The sequence below is a fragment of the Salvia hispanica genome, chromosome 3 (genome assembly GCF_023119035.1).
Source record: "Salvia hispanica cultivar TCC Black 2014 chromosome 3, UniMelb_Shisp_WGS_1.0, whole genome shotgun sequence".
NCBI lineage: Eukaryota > Viridiplantae > Streptophyta > Magnoliopsida > Lamiales > Lamiaceae > Salvia > Salvia hispanica.
The window spans coordinates 47,719,313-47,733,556 of NC_062967.1; the positions used below are offsets into that span (position 1 = coordinate 47,719,313).

Sequence of the window (14,244 nt, forward strand, 5' to 3'; positions counted from 1 at the left end):
TCATTAGTCAAGCATTTTTTAGTTACTAAGCCAGATGTATTTGAATAAAGAAAAACTAGGACTCCAGTCGATAAGTGAAAATCGAATACTTTAGGGGGTGTTCGGTTGGCAAGACTAAATCTCATGATTAAATATGTATCATATTTGGTTCATAAGATTGACCCCCACAACTTAATCCTAGATGGATAGTCTCATGATAATTAGTCATATCCTCCCCCTCCAACTAAAATAATCTCACAACTTAATCCTAAATGGATAGTTTCATGATATTAGTCAAGGTAATCGGACGTCACCTAATAGTTAGATCAAGTCTGAATGATTTCGGATTACTGCCAGTTTAGTAGGTGAAGAGGAAAAATGATGTAATATTTCACGGAGGATGGTAAGTTGATTGGCTTCGGGCATTCTGGAATCGGTGGATCAACAGGCTATTGCGACATTGACAACGGATTCTCTATTAGTATAACATTGAACAAGTTGAACATGGGAGGCGTGACAGCCAAAATCATGCAGTTAGTCTGCTCAGAACTCAATATACCACTGCCGGCAGATTTTCGGAGAGGTTAGCTGATGATGACTCAAATATAGTAATTTATCACATATGTCTAAATTAGAGTCGAATTATTTGCACATTTAAGCTACCCAACGCATAATATCTATATATAGTACTAGTGCTTTTTTTCTTGGTAGCTATTTTCTCAGCCTCCATTTACATGATGATATCATTAACATGGGGAAAGCTTATCTACCAAATAATAATGTTATGTTATAGGTATCTGAATATCAGACAATTTTTTGTATTTTTTGAATTACAATCCACGTATTCACAGTTATACATATTGCATCATCCAAACCTTTGGAACTACTCGATGATGGAGCACTGACAAGACGCTTCCAATAGGTTAAGGGCACCACAGGACAGATTGGGAACCGTCATTGATTATCTTTAATTGAAAAAATCTTCGAACTACTTGACCAATCGATTTACTACAAAGGCAAAACAACCATAAACTATTTTCATAAATGGCAGATGGCCAATATTACAGCAGGCATTATATTTCCCACAGTATACATGATCTAAGTAGATACTCTATCCTATATAAATGAGCTATTTAGAGTTGGCACAAATTTTAGTAAAATAAGAAAGAAGAAAAAAAGTAGTTAAAATTATATAATGAATGATGGAGTTCATAAATAATAAAGAAAAAAAGAGAAAAATGTTTCTATAAATTGACATGAACTATTTATGGAACAGATAAAAAAAGAAATACTCGTATTAATGTGAATCTTATAGATTGAAGACTCATGAATTTGCCCCAGACTTATTCTTATAAATAAACCCAACAAATAAACAAGATAAACCAAGAAATGAAACAAGAAAATATGGATAAAAGGATAGAGGATGAATTAGTGTTATGATTTAAGTGAAGCACAAGAAAGAAATCCCAAAGGCACTTTCACATACAAACACCTAAATGGCTCCACAAACTAGCAACACAAGAACTAGCATGCATACCTTTACAATCAACCTTAGCCCGACAAAATATCAAATGCAATCCGAAGGAATTTTATAAGTCTTCAAAAGATGAAGAAGGTGAGCTCTCAAATATGGAGAAGTTATCTCTTATTCAAAAGCTGCTTGAAACAAGTCTGGGTCAAAAAGTCACATTCCGGACAAAACACCCGACCGGGTGTTTCCCATGGCTCATTTCACCCGCCTGCGTGAAGTCTCTGGACAAAAACTGATTTCTCGGCAAAAAAACCTGACCGGGTGTTTTTGGGTTGGCAAAACACCCGCCCGCGTGTTTCTTTCTGCATTGCGAGGTTTTCTTGAAACGATCATATCTCTCTCATCCGAATTCCGTTTGGAGCGTGTGAGGTACCCACGCGAAGGTATTTCGACGATGAAGATGATGGTGGTCTTGGATCAGCATTTGGACCACATCTTGATAGGTATATTGATGTTTGAAACCGACCCCAGCTCCGATTTGGTTCATTGGATGCCTTCGTTTCTTCTAATGGTTTGGCACGTCCCGAATTCACATCACGTATGACCTATTTCTATGAGACAGAGGGTATATAAATTAGACTTAGGAATTACATATCGACTAAAACAAGCGTCCAATGTTTGAATATATGGGTCATATTTTTTGTTAACACTGAGGTTAATAATATCTTTTCAAATTGTTCTTCTACTTGGATCGAAGGCGGCGACGTATTCTGAGACGATCCCTCGAAAACAATTGTTAAGTAGCCCGTTGAGTTTTATGTATCTTGTTGATTGAGATAGCTCTACGCAATTGGGGTTTTATGTTGGTTAATATGCATTTGATTATAAATTGTTTGGATTTTTGGATGATTTGGTTGGTTTTGGATTCATTTATCGAATTAGGCAAAAATGCGAACCATTGCTCAAATGTTGTTCCTGATGATAAAGCCGAATAATTGAGATCGTTTTATGCTGCCTAATATTGGAGATAGGTAAAAAGAGCAGGCAGATTTATACGTTGCTTTATGTTGCTATTCTCAGATATTGGGATTTCTCTGAATTAGAAGTATTGTTTGGGAATTTTTGAGAGACAAGTAAGGTAAAGGATATGGTATGGAAGAGCAGTTTATACTGCGAGTGCCACCAGCTGTAGCTGAAAGAATTGAGCGGCTCTTAAATGATTCATCTGCTTCTTCTGAGGACAAGAATTTGGATATGCTGTTTTCTGGTACTCAATAATATACACACTTCTATTTTTTAACCTTTTATCAAGTTTGTTTTGGTGACTGCTCCATGTTATTTTTACTGCAGAGGATGGAAGGACCGGTACGTTTGTTATAGGAAATGACCGCTTCTCTTCATCCCTCTTGGATCTTCCCTCTGTTGTAGAGTCTTACAAAACTTACGATGACAACGTCTTGATTAAAACTGCAGACATTGGTCAAGTAGGCTGTTTGTAGAAACCAAGTGTTCAAGATAGCTGTTTTAGGTGCCGCATGCGTTGCTAACTTTTCGGAGTAGTGCAGATAATAATGGTGAGAGAGGAGAGTGATGGTGTCCCAGAGGCAGTTGAGTATAGACATGGACTCACTCCACCCATGAGGGATGCTCGAAGACGGAGATTTCGTCGCGAGCCAGATTTAAATGTAGAATAAGCTACTTGAATAGTTGATTAACTTGTCTATGCTAATCAGCGTATGCGTGATTTTATTTGATAAATTTGTGAAGCTGATACTTTCTGAAGGAACAAACTGATCATGCCATGTCTTCTTTCAGCCCGAGGTTGTCCGTCGTGTAGAGAGAGATTTGCAGAACATCATGGCTGGTGGAACAGCTGAGAATATTGATATCCTTTTATCTTGCTAACTCTTTGCAATTTTCATACATATCTGTACTATCCTTCTCTGCCAATAGCAACTATAGCTGTTCTGTAGAAGTTAGTGACAATAATTTAGCAGATGTAGATATATTGTGAAAGAATATAGTAAAACAATAGTCTTGGTCAATTAGCTTCAGTAGATTTGGACTTCTCTATAAGATCTTTTTCATCTATGGTTCTGCTACTATCACTATAATGCAAAACTTCATTGGTAATTAATATAAAACCAGCCTTGAAGGGTTTATGATGCAGGTCAAATCAAGTTAGAGATCTCCATTATCTCTTTAGAAAATACTAAGTAATTTAGGACAATGTCAACCATAGGCCTCTTCGGAGGATTGTTCTTCTTTAAGTTTTAATTCCAGTTCTCATCTTCCATTTTCCTCCCGTCTTCTCTGTTATGTGTTGAACTGCATACTCCATGTCAGTAATTGTGACAATGTTTTTACATTGCTATACGTTGATGGTTTGTGGTTACTATTTGTGAATATTCCTTGATTGAGTGTTACGTGTTGAAATGGTTGAGCCCGGGGAATATGGCGATGAAGCTGCTCGCAATGCGAGTAAGAAAGTGGCATCTGCACCTTTAGCAAAGCCTGATGTGCCTGAAGCAGGAACGGCTGGTGGGGAGCCTGATGGGAGTGATACTGATGAGACCGATGATTCTATGTGAACCAAACATGAATGGAGAATATGCCATTGGCCTATATTGAATTGGTGAAGGGATAAAACTGTGTCAGCTATGTCTCCTATGCAGAATCTGGTCTCCAACTTCTGTGCCAGACTCCTCCAACACAAGGTTCTAATCAGTGCTTCATTTTGTTGTGTGCCCTGTTATTTTCTATTCATGTGTACGGAGCATCTTATTGTGTATGTCTAAGTTACTTTGTGGAGAACTATTTCGCTGTTTCTGACAGTTTCAGATGGTCTGTCACCTGACAATCTTGTTTTTTTTTTGATAATTTGATGAGAGATTGGGAATGTTAATTTAGTCATATATAGGTGAAGAGGTCAATTATCTCTCTCAATTTTTGGGTGTTTCTTTTCGGCCATGATTTGTAAAGAAGATGCATATATCATCGGCATTTTAGGTCATTATCTCTCTCATACTTCACAAATTATGCATTAAAATTTATATCATTCATTACCAATATTATTCCCTCCGTCCCGCTTTAGTGGTCTCAGTTACTTTTGAGCACTCGTTTGGTAAAAATGATAATAAATATTTAAAGTGGAGTTTCTCTATTATTTATCATTTCTCTACTTTAACTATTTATTAGTATTATTTTTACAAAATATGTATTCAAAAGTGACTGAGACTACTAAAGCAGGATGAAGGGAATATTATTTTTGGACGGAGGAGTATATTACTACTCCACAAGTTTACAGCTACTAATATAAGTTAGACCAACACACAAAATTCCCCGACCAAACTTCTGCGCAAACGACAAAAGTTGGGACTCATTCTAGAATCTAGAGACACTACTACAAAAGCAGCTACCTTTTAAATGTGTTAAAAGCTTAATGGGACCAACTTAAAATGTGAAACGAATCAGATATTATACGAAGCCGATTATATGCATATTATAAGTGCAAATGGTTAAGATACTATTTCAAAGGTAATCAAACAAATAGTAGAGAAACTTAGTATTGAATCAATTCATAATTCAACAACCACTGCAAGTATACTATATATGAATGAACAACATAACATAAAGGGCAATTTGCTAATTCTAGCTACTGCAAATTTTACACTTGTACAGCTAGAAAGGCGTGACATTAATATTCACAGACTTTTATCAAAGGATGTGAGCAGAAAGAGTTATTCTCCCAAACCCCACAGCATGTACTACAAAAAACTTTCTGGCAAACTGAAAAGGCTGCCCAAAATAAACTAAATTTACAATTACACATGAATTATCCTAACACAACAAGAATTTTCTATCATAACTTACCATACCTGATCAATACTTCTAATATTCTTGTCATTCACCTGAGCTTTCACAAGAGCTCCCAAGATTGGCCATAATGTCATGCACCAATAGCCTGATAATATTGCCACCAGATGATCCTGATACATCGAAGCATTCCAGCAAATCGGCGTCGCATGCAATTAGGACCCATTCGTGATCGTCATCAAGATATTTTATATCAAAAGTGCCCAGCTCTAACTTGAATCTCTTCGCCACTTCTTCTTTTAACTTGACAATACCGGAATCTATTGCAAGGCGGAACCTGATGATGTCTTCTCTGTATGTGGCTTTTATGGTGATTGTTTTCACTTCTGGCCTTGCAGAAAACCGTGGCATGCGTTCGTCGGCTGGAGTGACCATGCAGTCCTTGGGCATGGGATCGGGAAGAGTTGGTCTTGTCCAACTGTACTCTGTGACGTGCTCTTCAAATAGCGGTTCACCAGCTGGGCACAAATTCCGCAGATCATGTGAACTTCCCGCATCCTCAACCAGCATTGCTCCAAATGTCCCATCGGGTGGCGGTATAAAATTACCCGGGATTGGGAATGCGGAAGATAGATTAATTTCTCTTGTTGGTTGACACACCCCTTCATCTGAGCCTCCTAGTTTCATGCGGTGCTGATCCATAGGTGAAACTACTGGATCATTTTGGGTCTCATTTCTGAGACAAGGGCTACCTTGACATGAACCTTGGGAAGTAGGTGTACCCGTGCTCTCTTCTCTCGATCCACTCCCAGTTCTTGATCGGTGCGAGCCCTCACCTGCCACAATCCCGCCTCCATTAGGAGAGAGTTTCTCATATTTTGTGCTCCTTTCTCCAACAAAATGATTTGAGGCCTCTGCCTGTTGTTCATCAGCTCCATGGGACTTAGTAGCAACCTCTTTCTTCTCTTCCTGAAATTCACATGGTCCAGAGCCAGGTGAGCTTTGCTGGTTGGTTCCATTCATATTAGGTGCCCAAGAAATTGGACCAACCGTAACAGGAATAGAACTTGTAGCCAAAGAAGTCAAACTGAACGTTCCTTCACCACCTTGTACAGATTCAATTACACGCTTTAGCTTTGAAAGAGAACGATTAACCTTATTTATCTTGCGGGAAGGCCAGCGAGAGATTCCATGCTGCCTACAAATACGCTTCATTGTAGTAGGGCAAACTGTAGAGAAACAATGTATAAGTGAAAAAGGATCATTGAATTTCAGCCAGTACAAACACAAGAGGTATATAATACATATCGCAAATAGAAAAATTAAAGAAAACAGGGTTTAGAGAGATGTGCATACCACCAAGACTCTTCGCTGCATCCTTAAGACTACCAGCAAAATATTGCTGCAGAACTTCTAAGCTAATTGTTTTCTCTGCCTTACCCCGCTTTCTCTCAGGCTTCTTGCCTACATCTTTTGCTTCAGCAACAGATGCACCATTCTGTTTTTCAGTAGGGCTACTTGCATTCCCTTTAACATTTACACCACTAAATTCACCCATCAATAACTGCCCGTTCTGTACAGAAGGAGGCCTAGGTGGTGATGTAGCTGCAAAATCAGGCCTCATATGAAGCTTTTCATCCATGGAAGCCTTGATGATCTCAATGGACCTCCACTCATGGTCAAGGTCCTTTCCTGAAGCAACCCTTAGGCTTCCAAAGTGCTGTTTCACTGTCACTAAAAGGGAGTTCAACAAGGTCTGCTGGTCCTCATAGCTTTCAACATTACTGGGAAGGAAAAATTCTAGAACATAGTCGTCATTTCCAGTATGATTACTTCGTAAACAAATTGCAAAACTACTTTTCAACCCAAACATGCGCGCATAATGAACTAGTGGGTACTCGGTCTTGCAAAACTCCGTAATATCATGACAAAAACATGAATTAAGGGATTCAAATGCCCTCCCAGCAACACCCTGCCCCTTTTGCAAGTGATGCTCAGCACAGGCGTCTCGGAAACCCCACATGTTCGCGTCCACCACATAGAATGCTACATCAGTTGTTGACATGCAAACCTGTCCCATGCAGCTCCCATCAAAGCTACTGCAGCTTTTCTTAAACCCACCACCATTTGCTAGTATGCTGCGATGCCTGCATGGAACCCAAGTCTGAGCTAGCGGTAGTGTGTGAGTTTCACATACCACTGTAATTATCTCCAGTATTTCTGCCAATGCATTCTGGCGACCTTCATTACATATCTGGTATACAAGAATGATGTATACATAAGGTACTCACAGAGATAGTTATATGTAATCTTAAAAAGAACAGCCTTATTTACCTGTGTACTTTGATGATCCAATATCTCTGAGCTTTTCAGATTTACTGCCTGCAGAAGAACTAAATTTGCGTTACAAAGGAATCCATGAACTCATGACAAAATTTGTGGTAACACACTGGAGATTTAGGAAACCAAGAAGTAAAATAACTTCAAAAACCTTTTAGCAGAAACAATGTCTAAGACCCTAACATACATCGTCTTTACAGCAACAGTTTTCATCATGAATCTCATCAGCCTAGTTTAGCTTACAAACAGTAAATGGGCTTAAAAGAAAAATCACCGACTAGGAGTCTTAAGGCCCATGAACTTATTGGTTCCAGATATCATATTCTAAGAGAATGTGGATCTTCTATCTAAAAATAGGTAATAGAATGATCATCATACACATGTAAATTTTCAGTAGATTGCTAACAACATATCAGAGGGGCATGAACATCAAACAATTTATGCAGGGGTAAGAAGACCACGGGAATCATCTCCAGTATTCATATAGAAGTACTAAGCAGGTTCTGCTCTGGTCTCTTGCAGATTTGGTATGAAAGTCACGTAAATGCAGACATCATATACCTTAATTAATTTTACAGTAATGAGCATTGAATGGAAGCCCCTACCACAAATAACTACGAAAAAATGGAAGCAACTTACAGCAAGGAATGTCAACTGAAGAGCAAAAAAATAATTAAAAGCTCATGGATGAAAATAATAATCGTGATGGCAACAAAGTGAGCTTCAAAAAGTACATCTACTGAGGGAGGGAACACAAACTAACCTCAAGTGCCTTGCAGACTTTATCTACCTCTGGAGCATAGTTAATCTTCTGGGATGTCATTATAAGTTCTAGAACACCAACACAAGACTGCCCAGAAGGCTCAAATACAGGCAAAGCTAAAGTTCCTCTGACATTGTAATTTAAAGCATGGCTAAGGCGAGGAAATTCTTTGCTGGTATAATACTGGACATTTGGTGTCCATTCCGGCAACTTTTGCCGAAACACGCGTCCTGGAAGTCCGAGGTCCCCATCAGTATCTCCGTCCACTGAGAACATATACGACAGAGAAACCAATCTATACTGATGGAGTCCATTACTATTGGGGTCAAGTACAAAAGGTTGGCCTGAAGTAGTTAGAACATATCGGCTACCATTCTTGACTGGCGCCCAAACCTGAGCCAAAACATGCTGCTCGGTCAAATCCTTGAAATAGCGAAGAGCCTGAGTCATCCTTTGCTTTATTATGCAAGATCCATCTGGATTGTCAATAGGCACCAACCCCATCAATGGAGTAGGCAGCTTTTTCTTGTCATTATTTTCATGTGCACCTTCGGTTGCTGCATCAGGATTACCAGAATCTGTACAGAAAGGCGCAATCATTAACTAAAACATTTCCCCCAAAAAAACACCGGGTAAGTCGAGCAATCAATCTACTCTAATACAGAAGTACTAATTTCATATTTTTCTGGATTCATGAATTGAAGAACAATAAAGTTTAGAATTGACATTGGAACAAGGCAGTGTGAAGCTCCAATCGAAAAGTAAACTTTGTCATTTATAAGTCAGGTAAGTAGAATCCAAATAAAACATAGTAATTATGTGGAGTACATAAGATGTGAAATGTGAAGAATTGAAAGGCGATGGAGTCAAGTAGATGTAAGAAATGAAAATGAGTTAAGCAGAAGAATCGGTACAGGAGAAGATCTTGGAGGAGTCGGAGAAGCGAAAAGCGGGAGCAGCGGCGGTGTTATTATCATCGGAAAAGGCCCAGAGAGGGGAGCAGGGCTGGTCGGAGGTGGAGAGGAGGAAGGGAGGGGCGGAGAAGATGTGATCCAAGGGCCAGGAGGCGTCGAGATCGAGATCGAGATCCATAAGGAGGTCCGGCGGGTGAGGAGGGCGGGAGGAGTCATGTTGGGGCATATTGATGATGAGTGGAGGAGAGAGAGAGATGGTGAAATGGTGATTCCAGCTCCATTTAGCAAATATTGGGGGTGGGGGAATCTATAGTAAATAGTCGTCCCTCTCTCTCTACTTGCTCAGGGATAAAGAATGGGGAATTGTTCCCCTCTTCCACGCCCTCTCCGGCCCCACTCTTCTCTTTCCCACCATTTCTATAACTTTAATTGCAATTTTGGATCTTTCCATGATTTTGATTTTACAAAAACAGTTTATGGATAATGTAATTAGTCACTATTAAATTTTACTACCACCAATTAGCAATGAATGTATAAAAAGTCAATCCTATTTGAGTTTCTTTTGGATAATATTGTGATTTTTTTGTTTTTTCTATCATTTGTGATATCTTCCGAAACTAACTTTTAAAAGAACGGAAGAGAGGCTGTAAAGTTTAAACTAATTTTGGGAAAATGAGGGTAAAATAAAGTCGTCAAACTGTTTTCCAAAATGGTGGCAAAATCGAATTTGGATTAGTTTTGTAATTTTGTGAGGAATCGAGGGAGTATTGGTAAGCGTGCTATACGTAAGTATTGCCCATTCGGTTAGGTTTAGGGTTCATGTTTAAACTGCAGCATAATTAAACAATGAAGAAAAAATGAAAAGATCTTTTTCTTTTTTGTACGTGTGCGTTCAGTGTCCATTAAATGAAAGTTCATGTTTTCTACTACAAAATATGTTCACTAAATTATCTACATTTGGAAAATGGGTCGTCTCATAATATTTAAAATAAAGCCAATCGTCATTTCTAATTTGATGATTATAATACATCAAATTATTTTGGATACATCAAGGAAGCCCGTGACCGCTGAAATATTGTCGATAAGGAAGCATAAACTATACCGGAATTAAGGTCACATAAAATATGTAGGGGATGTATATATATTGTCATTGTAATCGTAACACATTAAATTATAATCTAAACTGAATTTTACATAGTACAAAAAGAGATTTTTTGTTAAATCCTCTACCTATATAATACTCCCTCCGTCCCACTTAAAATGAAACATATGAGAATCGGCACAGGATTTTATGTAGTGTTGTTTTGTGAGTTAATAAAAAAAGAGTAAAATAAGAGAGATGAAAAAGTAGAAATAAAGTTGTTTCCATTTTAGGGAAACGTTTCATTTTTAATGGAACGACCAGAAAAGAAAATGTTTCATTTTTAATAGGAAAAAAAAAAAAAAAAAGTTTCATTTTGAATAGCACATAGGAGAGGGGGTAGTACTTATAATGTTGCTAATGCCAGTTACATTATTCTCTAGACACCGGCAATAACGCACAAAAAGTAATTTCTAGCTTTTCATATCCTAATAATTGGGTGTCTTTTATCTTTTTTCTCTATATCGCTATTATATTGAGAAAGTATAAGCACAAAACTCTGTACGTGGGCACAAGTCTCAATTATTATTTTGAACATTTTCATTTATATTATATAAACATTATACTGCGGACGGATACTATTTTATAAAAAGAAATTTACATTATTTATAACTTTGTAAAATCTTAATTCTAAAGAAATGTGAGTCGTAGAAAAATAAATTTATTATGAAATTGATCGGACAAAGCTAAATACTTCATTTATTAGAAAATAAATGAGGGAGGTATTTTTCTTAGTGGGAGGCCCCGTATGCTTTGCTTCCTTGTTTTTATCTGAGTAATAATTCAATCAACTGTACAATTATTAATAGAAAAATATATAAGTTTTTATTATATATACTGCAAGTGCAAGTGGGTGGATAAAGGGAAACAGATTAGAACTTTGTTGTGGGAGTACTATTTTATGTTTATGTGTTTAGGAAACTTGGTTTGCTTGACTGGTTTCATAATTAAATGAAAGTTTAAACCTACTTTAATCATGCCCATTAATTTACATAATTTGATGGTGATTTCTTGGCTAATAAAATGTATATATGGGAGTCATGGACCACTTCATTAAAAAGACATTGCTAACCCTGGTTAAATTCTCACAATTGTGCATTGGCAACACATATTAAAATAATATTGTAATGAAAGAGAATATTAATATCAGAGTTTAGATAGTGAGTTAATGTTAAAATAGTACTCCTATTTGAATTTGGTTTTATGTAATTCACTCTTATAAAAGAGGACCTTAATTCTTTTCTTAAGATTTGCCAATAATGTCATGATTGTTTCCATCGATTTGCAGGAAAAAAAAATTTAAAATAGAAGACGTTAAACGAAGTAATTTAAGATCTTATTGAAAACTTAAGTCTACAAAATGAAAATATTTTTCTCATCGAAGTTTAAGAAAAAAAAAACCTTCTTTATCTCTCGTTTATTCTCTTCAAACTACAATCCATTTTCACCTAATAGTTCCCTTTCTAAAACAAAATTTATCTTCTAAATCCTCCAATACACCAATTTGATCATAGGAGTCGTGCTAGAAGCAAAACTCACAAGACTCACAAGTCACAACTGTGTTCATACATTAAAGTGTAAAAAAGAGCAAAATCAAGTTCTTAATATTCGTCTTTAAAGTTACTAGCCGAATTTAGAGATATATCAAACATCTCCGAGTAACCAATTTGATTGAAAAATGTGGTATAGAAGTTATCACACTTTAAATATACAAACTGATACATCTGGGGTAGGGGATGATCAAAAGACAATTAAATCCCTTTCTCAAGATAATTACGAAGAAAATTGAGGCGCCCCAGAAATATCTAGAGATTGACGTCGAAATTAAATAAGAGATTAAATAGTGATGTGCATATATAGTCGCTATAAACTATAATTAAGATATACTACTACTATATAGATAGAATCAAAAGGAAATATTTGTTGAGATATTATGGTCCATGTTTGATGGTGACTTAATAACATTCACTCGTCTCTCTCCACATCAACTTGCCTCTTGGTTTGGAGATTCCTTGGTTGGGATTGGACTCATCTTATAATTTATCAACCAATCTATTGTATTATTCTTTCACCTTTTCCCATATCTTACTTATTTATTTATAATTTCATAGTACAAAATTAATATACAATATTGGTTGTTGATGGGTGGGAGTGGCGACTACAAGTTGGCACACAACTTCTCTTTGAATAAATAATGTTCCAACATATTAAATCGAATAAAAATTATGAAACATACAAAGGAGTTGTGTTCTAAAATCTTCCAAAGAATAAGTGAATGAGGTGGGAACAGGACCAGCAGTTGGGACCAACGTGTCTAAACCAAGAATTATTCATCTACAGAGATTTGTCCAAATTCCATATCGTGGAGAGATATTGATCACAAATTGCAAGTGTTTTAAGGGGAAATAATGTTAATTGACCATTATCCATTATGACTACAAATGAGTAGGAAATCAAACCAACAGATAGTGAAATTCACCCCTCCATGCATAACACATGCACAAGCTTCACTTCAACTCAAAAATCTAATGATGCAATCAACTAGTTTTTTTTTCAGATTATTAACATAACTTTTAATTTGTCTTCACATTGATTCATCTATATACTATTTTGGCTGGTTGACTCTGAAGGGTGATTCCATTATATATTTATATAATCAAAGATTGAGAAACAAAGTAAGTAAAAGTCAGTTGATGCAAATGCCACTACCGTGCCGCATCTAGTAGTGCCTGTCCATATAAATACATTTCTCACTAATAAACAATGAAGGTCAACCAAATTTAGTATGTGTCATTCATACTTAAAAGGTAGTGATATTGACCTGTTAATTATTTCCACATTTTACTTCAAATTTTATAATATGTTGTTTGTCAAGCTCAATTGGGAATGCAATTCCATCTCATTTCAGGTATTTTTATGCTCAATTAAGAGAATTATACATGTGAATGAAACAACGACCAATCCAATCTGGTGATTGGATGAGTAAGCCCGTTTGGATAAGTTTATAGTAAAATCTTAAGACAACTTGCAAGATCGAAGCTGTAAATTAATAAGTTCATTCAGAGTATTTATCTTTTAATATCCTACTTACTCTAAAATTTTAGTATATATTTAGTTAACATAAAGATGATCACACAACCCACAATTATATACTACTACTAATCAAAGTCCGCAAAAGATAGTAAATGTGCACATCGTGATAGAAATAATTGAAATAGAATATACGAAAATAGTAACTCTTTTTGTTATGACTGAGTAAGCCTCATCCACTGTCCAAAGTGAAGGGTGTGTTGGATCAATTTTTGCAATAGTATAATGGCATGCAAACTGCTAAAACTAGTACACCATAAATGAAAGGTAAGGGTTCTTAGCCATCCCTAAGAGAGCCCCACCAGGCCACCACATTTCTTCTTTCATCCATCACTCATCCTTAATTCAATGGCCACTAAGGTTGCCTAGTTACAGTGAGTCTGTTGCATATGGGAGCTTTTGCATTACCACTCAGGTCATCTTCAACAATTTACACCAAACTCAAATTCATTTTTCAGTATATATCACATCAAACCGTAATTTTACTTTAACCATTTACACCGAACTTTTTATATTTTTTCATCATTCCCTATTTACCGACTTTTTATATTTTTTCAATCTTACCTATATAGTATTTTTTAAAATTATACATTAACCCCACAGGCCACAACACTATCAATAATTTATGTAAATTTCATAATTATATAATTTATTTACTTATAGTATTAAATATTAATGTTATATGTAGGGTATTTCTGGCTGATCTCAAGAGCCCAACCAATAAGCAGTC

At 36.4% G+C, this 14,244-nt stretch overlaps 2 protein-coding genes across 4 annotated transcripts; one reads left to right on the forward strand and one right to left on the reverse strand.

Annotated features, from left to right (window-relative positions):
• The first annotated feature begins 2,135 nt into the window (after positions 1–2,135).
• Positions 2,136–4,261, forward strand: LOC125209355 (transcription initiation factor TFIID subunit 7-like). Its single transcript, XM_048108957.1, has 6 exons — positions 2,136–2,246; positions 2,531–2,717; positions 2,801–2,934; positions 3,016–3,135; positions 3,266–3,335; positions 3,878–4,261. The coding sequence occupies exons 2-6, from the start codon at positions 2,603–2,605 to the stop codon at positions 4,039–4,041; spliced, it is 603 nt and encodes a 200-aa protein (XP_047964914.1). The 5' UTR covers positions 2,136–2,246; positions 2,531–2,602; the 3' UTR covers positions 4,042–4,261.
• A 773-nt stretch (positions 4,262–5,034) lies between these two features.
• On the reverse strand, positions 5,035–9,636 carry LOC125209354 (protein NLP6-like). 3 transcript variants are annotated; one of them, XM_048108956.1, is made up of 6 exons: positions 9,284–9,636; positions 8,370–8,947; positions 7,601–7,648; positions 6,623–7,520; positions 6,422–6,495; positions 5,035–6,235 (listed from the first exon to the last, which is right to left on the reverse strand). In XM_048108956.1, the coding sequence occupies exons 1-6, from the start codon at positions 9,507–9,509 to the stop codon at positions 5,354–5,356; spliced, it is 2,706 nt and encodes a 901-aa protein (XP_047964913.1). In that variant the 5' UTR covers positions 9,510–9,636; the 3' UTR covers positions 5,035–5,353. The 3 variants fall into 3 exon arrangements, with proteins under 3 accessions (XP_047964913.1, XP_047964912.1, XP_047964911.1); XM_048108955.1 differs by having other exon boundaries at positions 6,317–6,495; XM_048108954.1 differs by having other exon boundaries at positions 5,035–6,495; positions 9,284–9,635.
• Between the last annotated feature and the right edge of the window lie 4,608 nt (positions 9,637–14,244).

What these genes read in the sequence shown, in the direction of transcription:
- LOC125209355 (XM_048108957.1), top strand. Translation starts at nt 2,603, where the DNA reads ATGGAAGAGCAGTTTATACTGCGAGTGCCACCAGCTGTAGCTGAAAGA. An exon ending in TTTGGATATGCTGTTTTCTG is followed by an intron (nt 2,718 to 2,800) that starts GTACTCAATAAT and finishes TTTTTACTGCAG; the next exon opens with AGGATGGAAGGACCGGTACG. An exon ending in AAACTGCAGACATTGGTCAA is followed by an intron (nt 2,935 to 3,015) that starts GTAGGCTGTTTG and finishes GGAGTAGTGCAG; the next exon opens with ATAATAATGGTGAGAGAGGA.
- LOC125209354 (XM_048108954.1), bottom strand. Translation starts at nt 9,509, where the DNA reads ATGCCCCAACATGACTCCTCCCGCCCTCCTCACCCGCCGGACCTCCTT. An exon ending in TGGATCATCAAAGTACACAG is followed by an intron (nt 7,521 to 7,600) that starts GTAAATAAGGCT and finishes CTTGTATACCAG; the next exon opens with ATATGTAATGAAGGTCGCCA. An exon ending in TGCAGCGAAGAGTCTTGGTG is followed by an intron (nt 6,496 to 6,622) that starts GTATGCACATCT and finishes GTTTCTCTACAG; the next exon opens with TTTGCCCTACTACAATGAAG.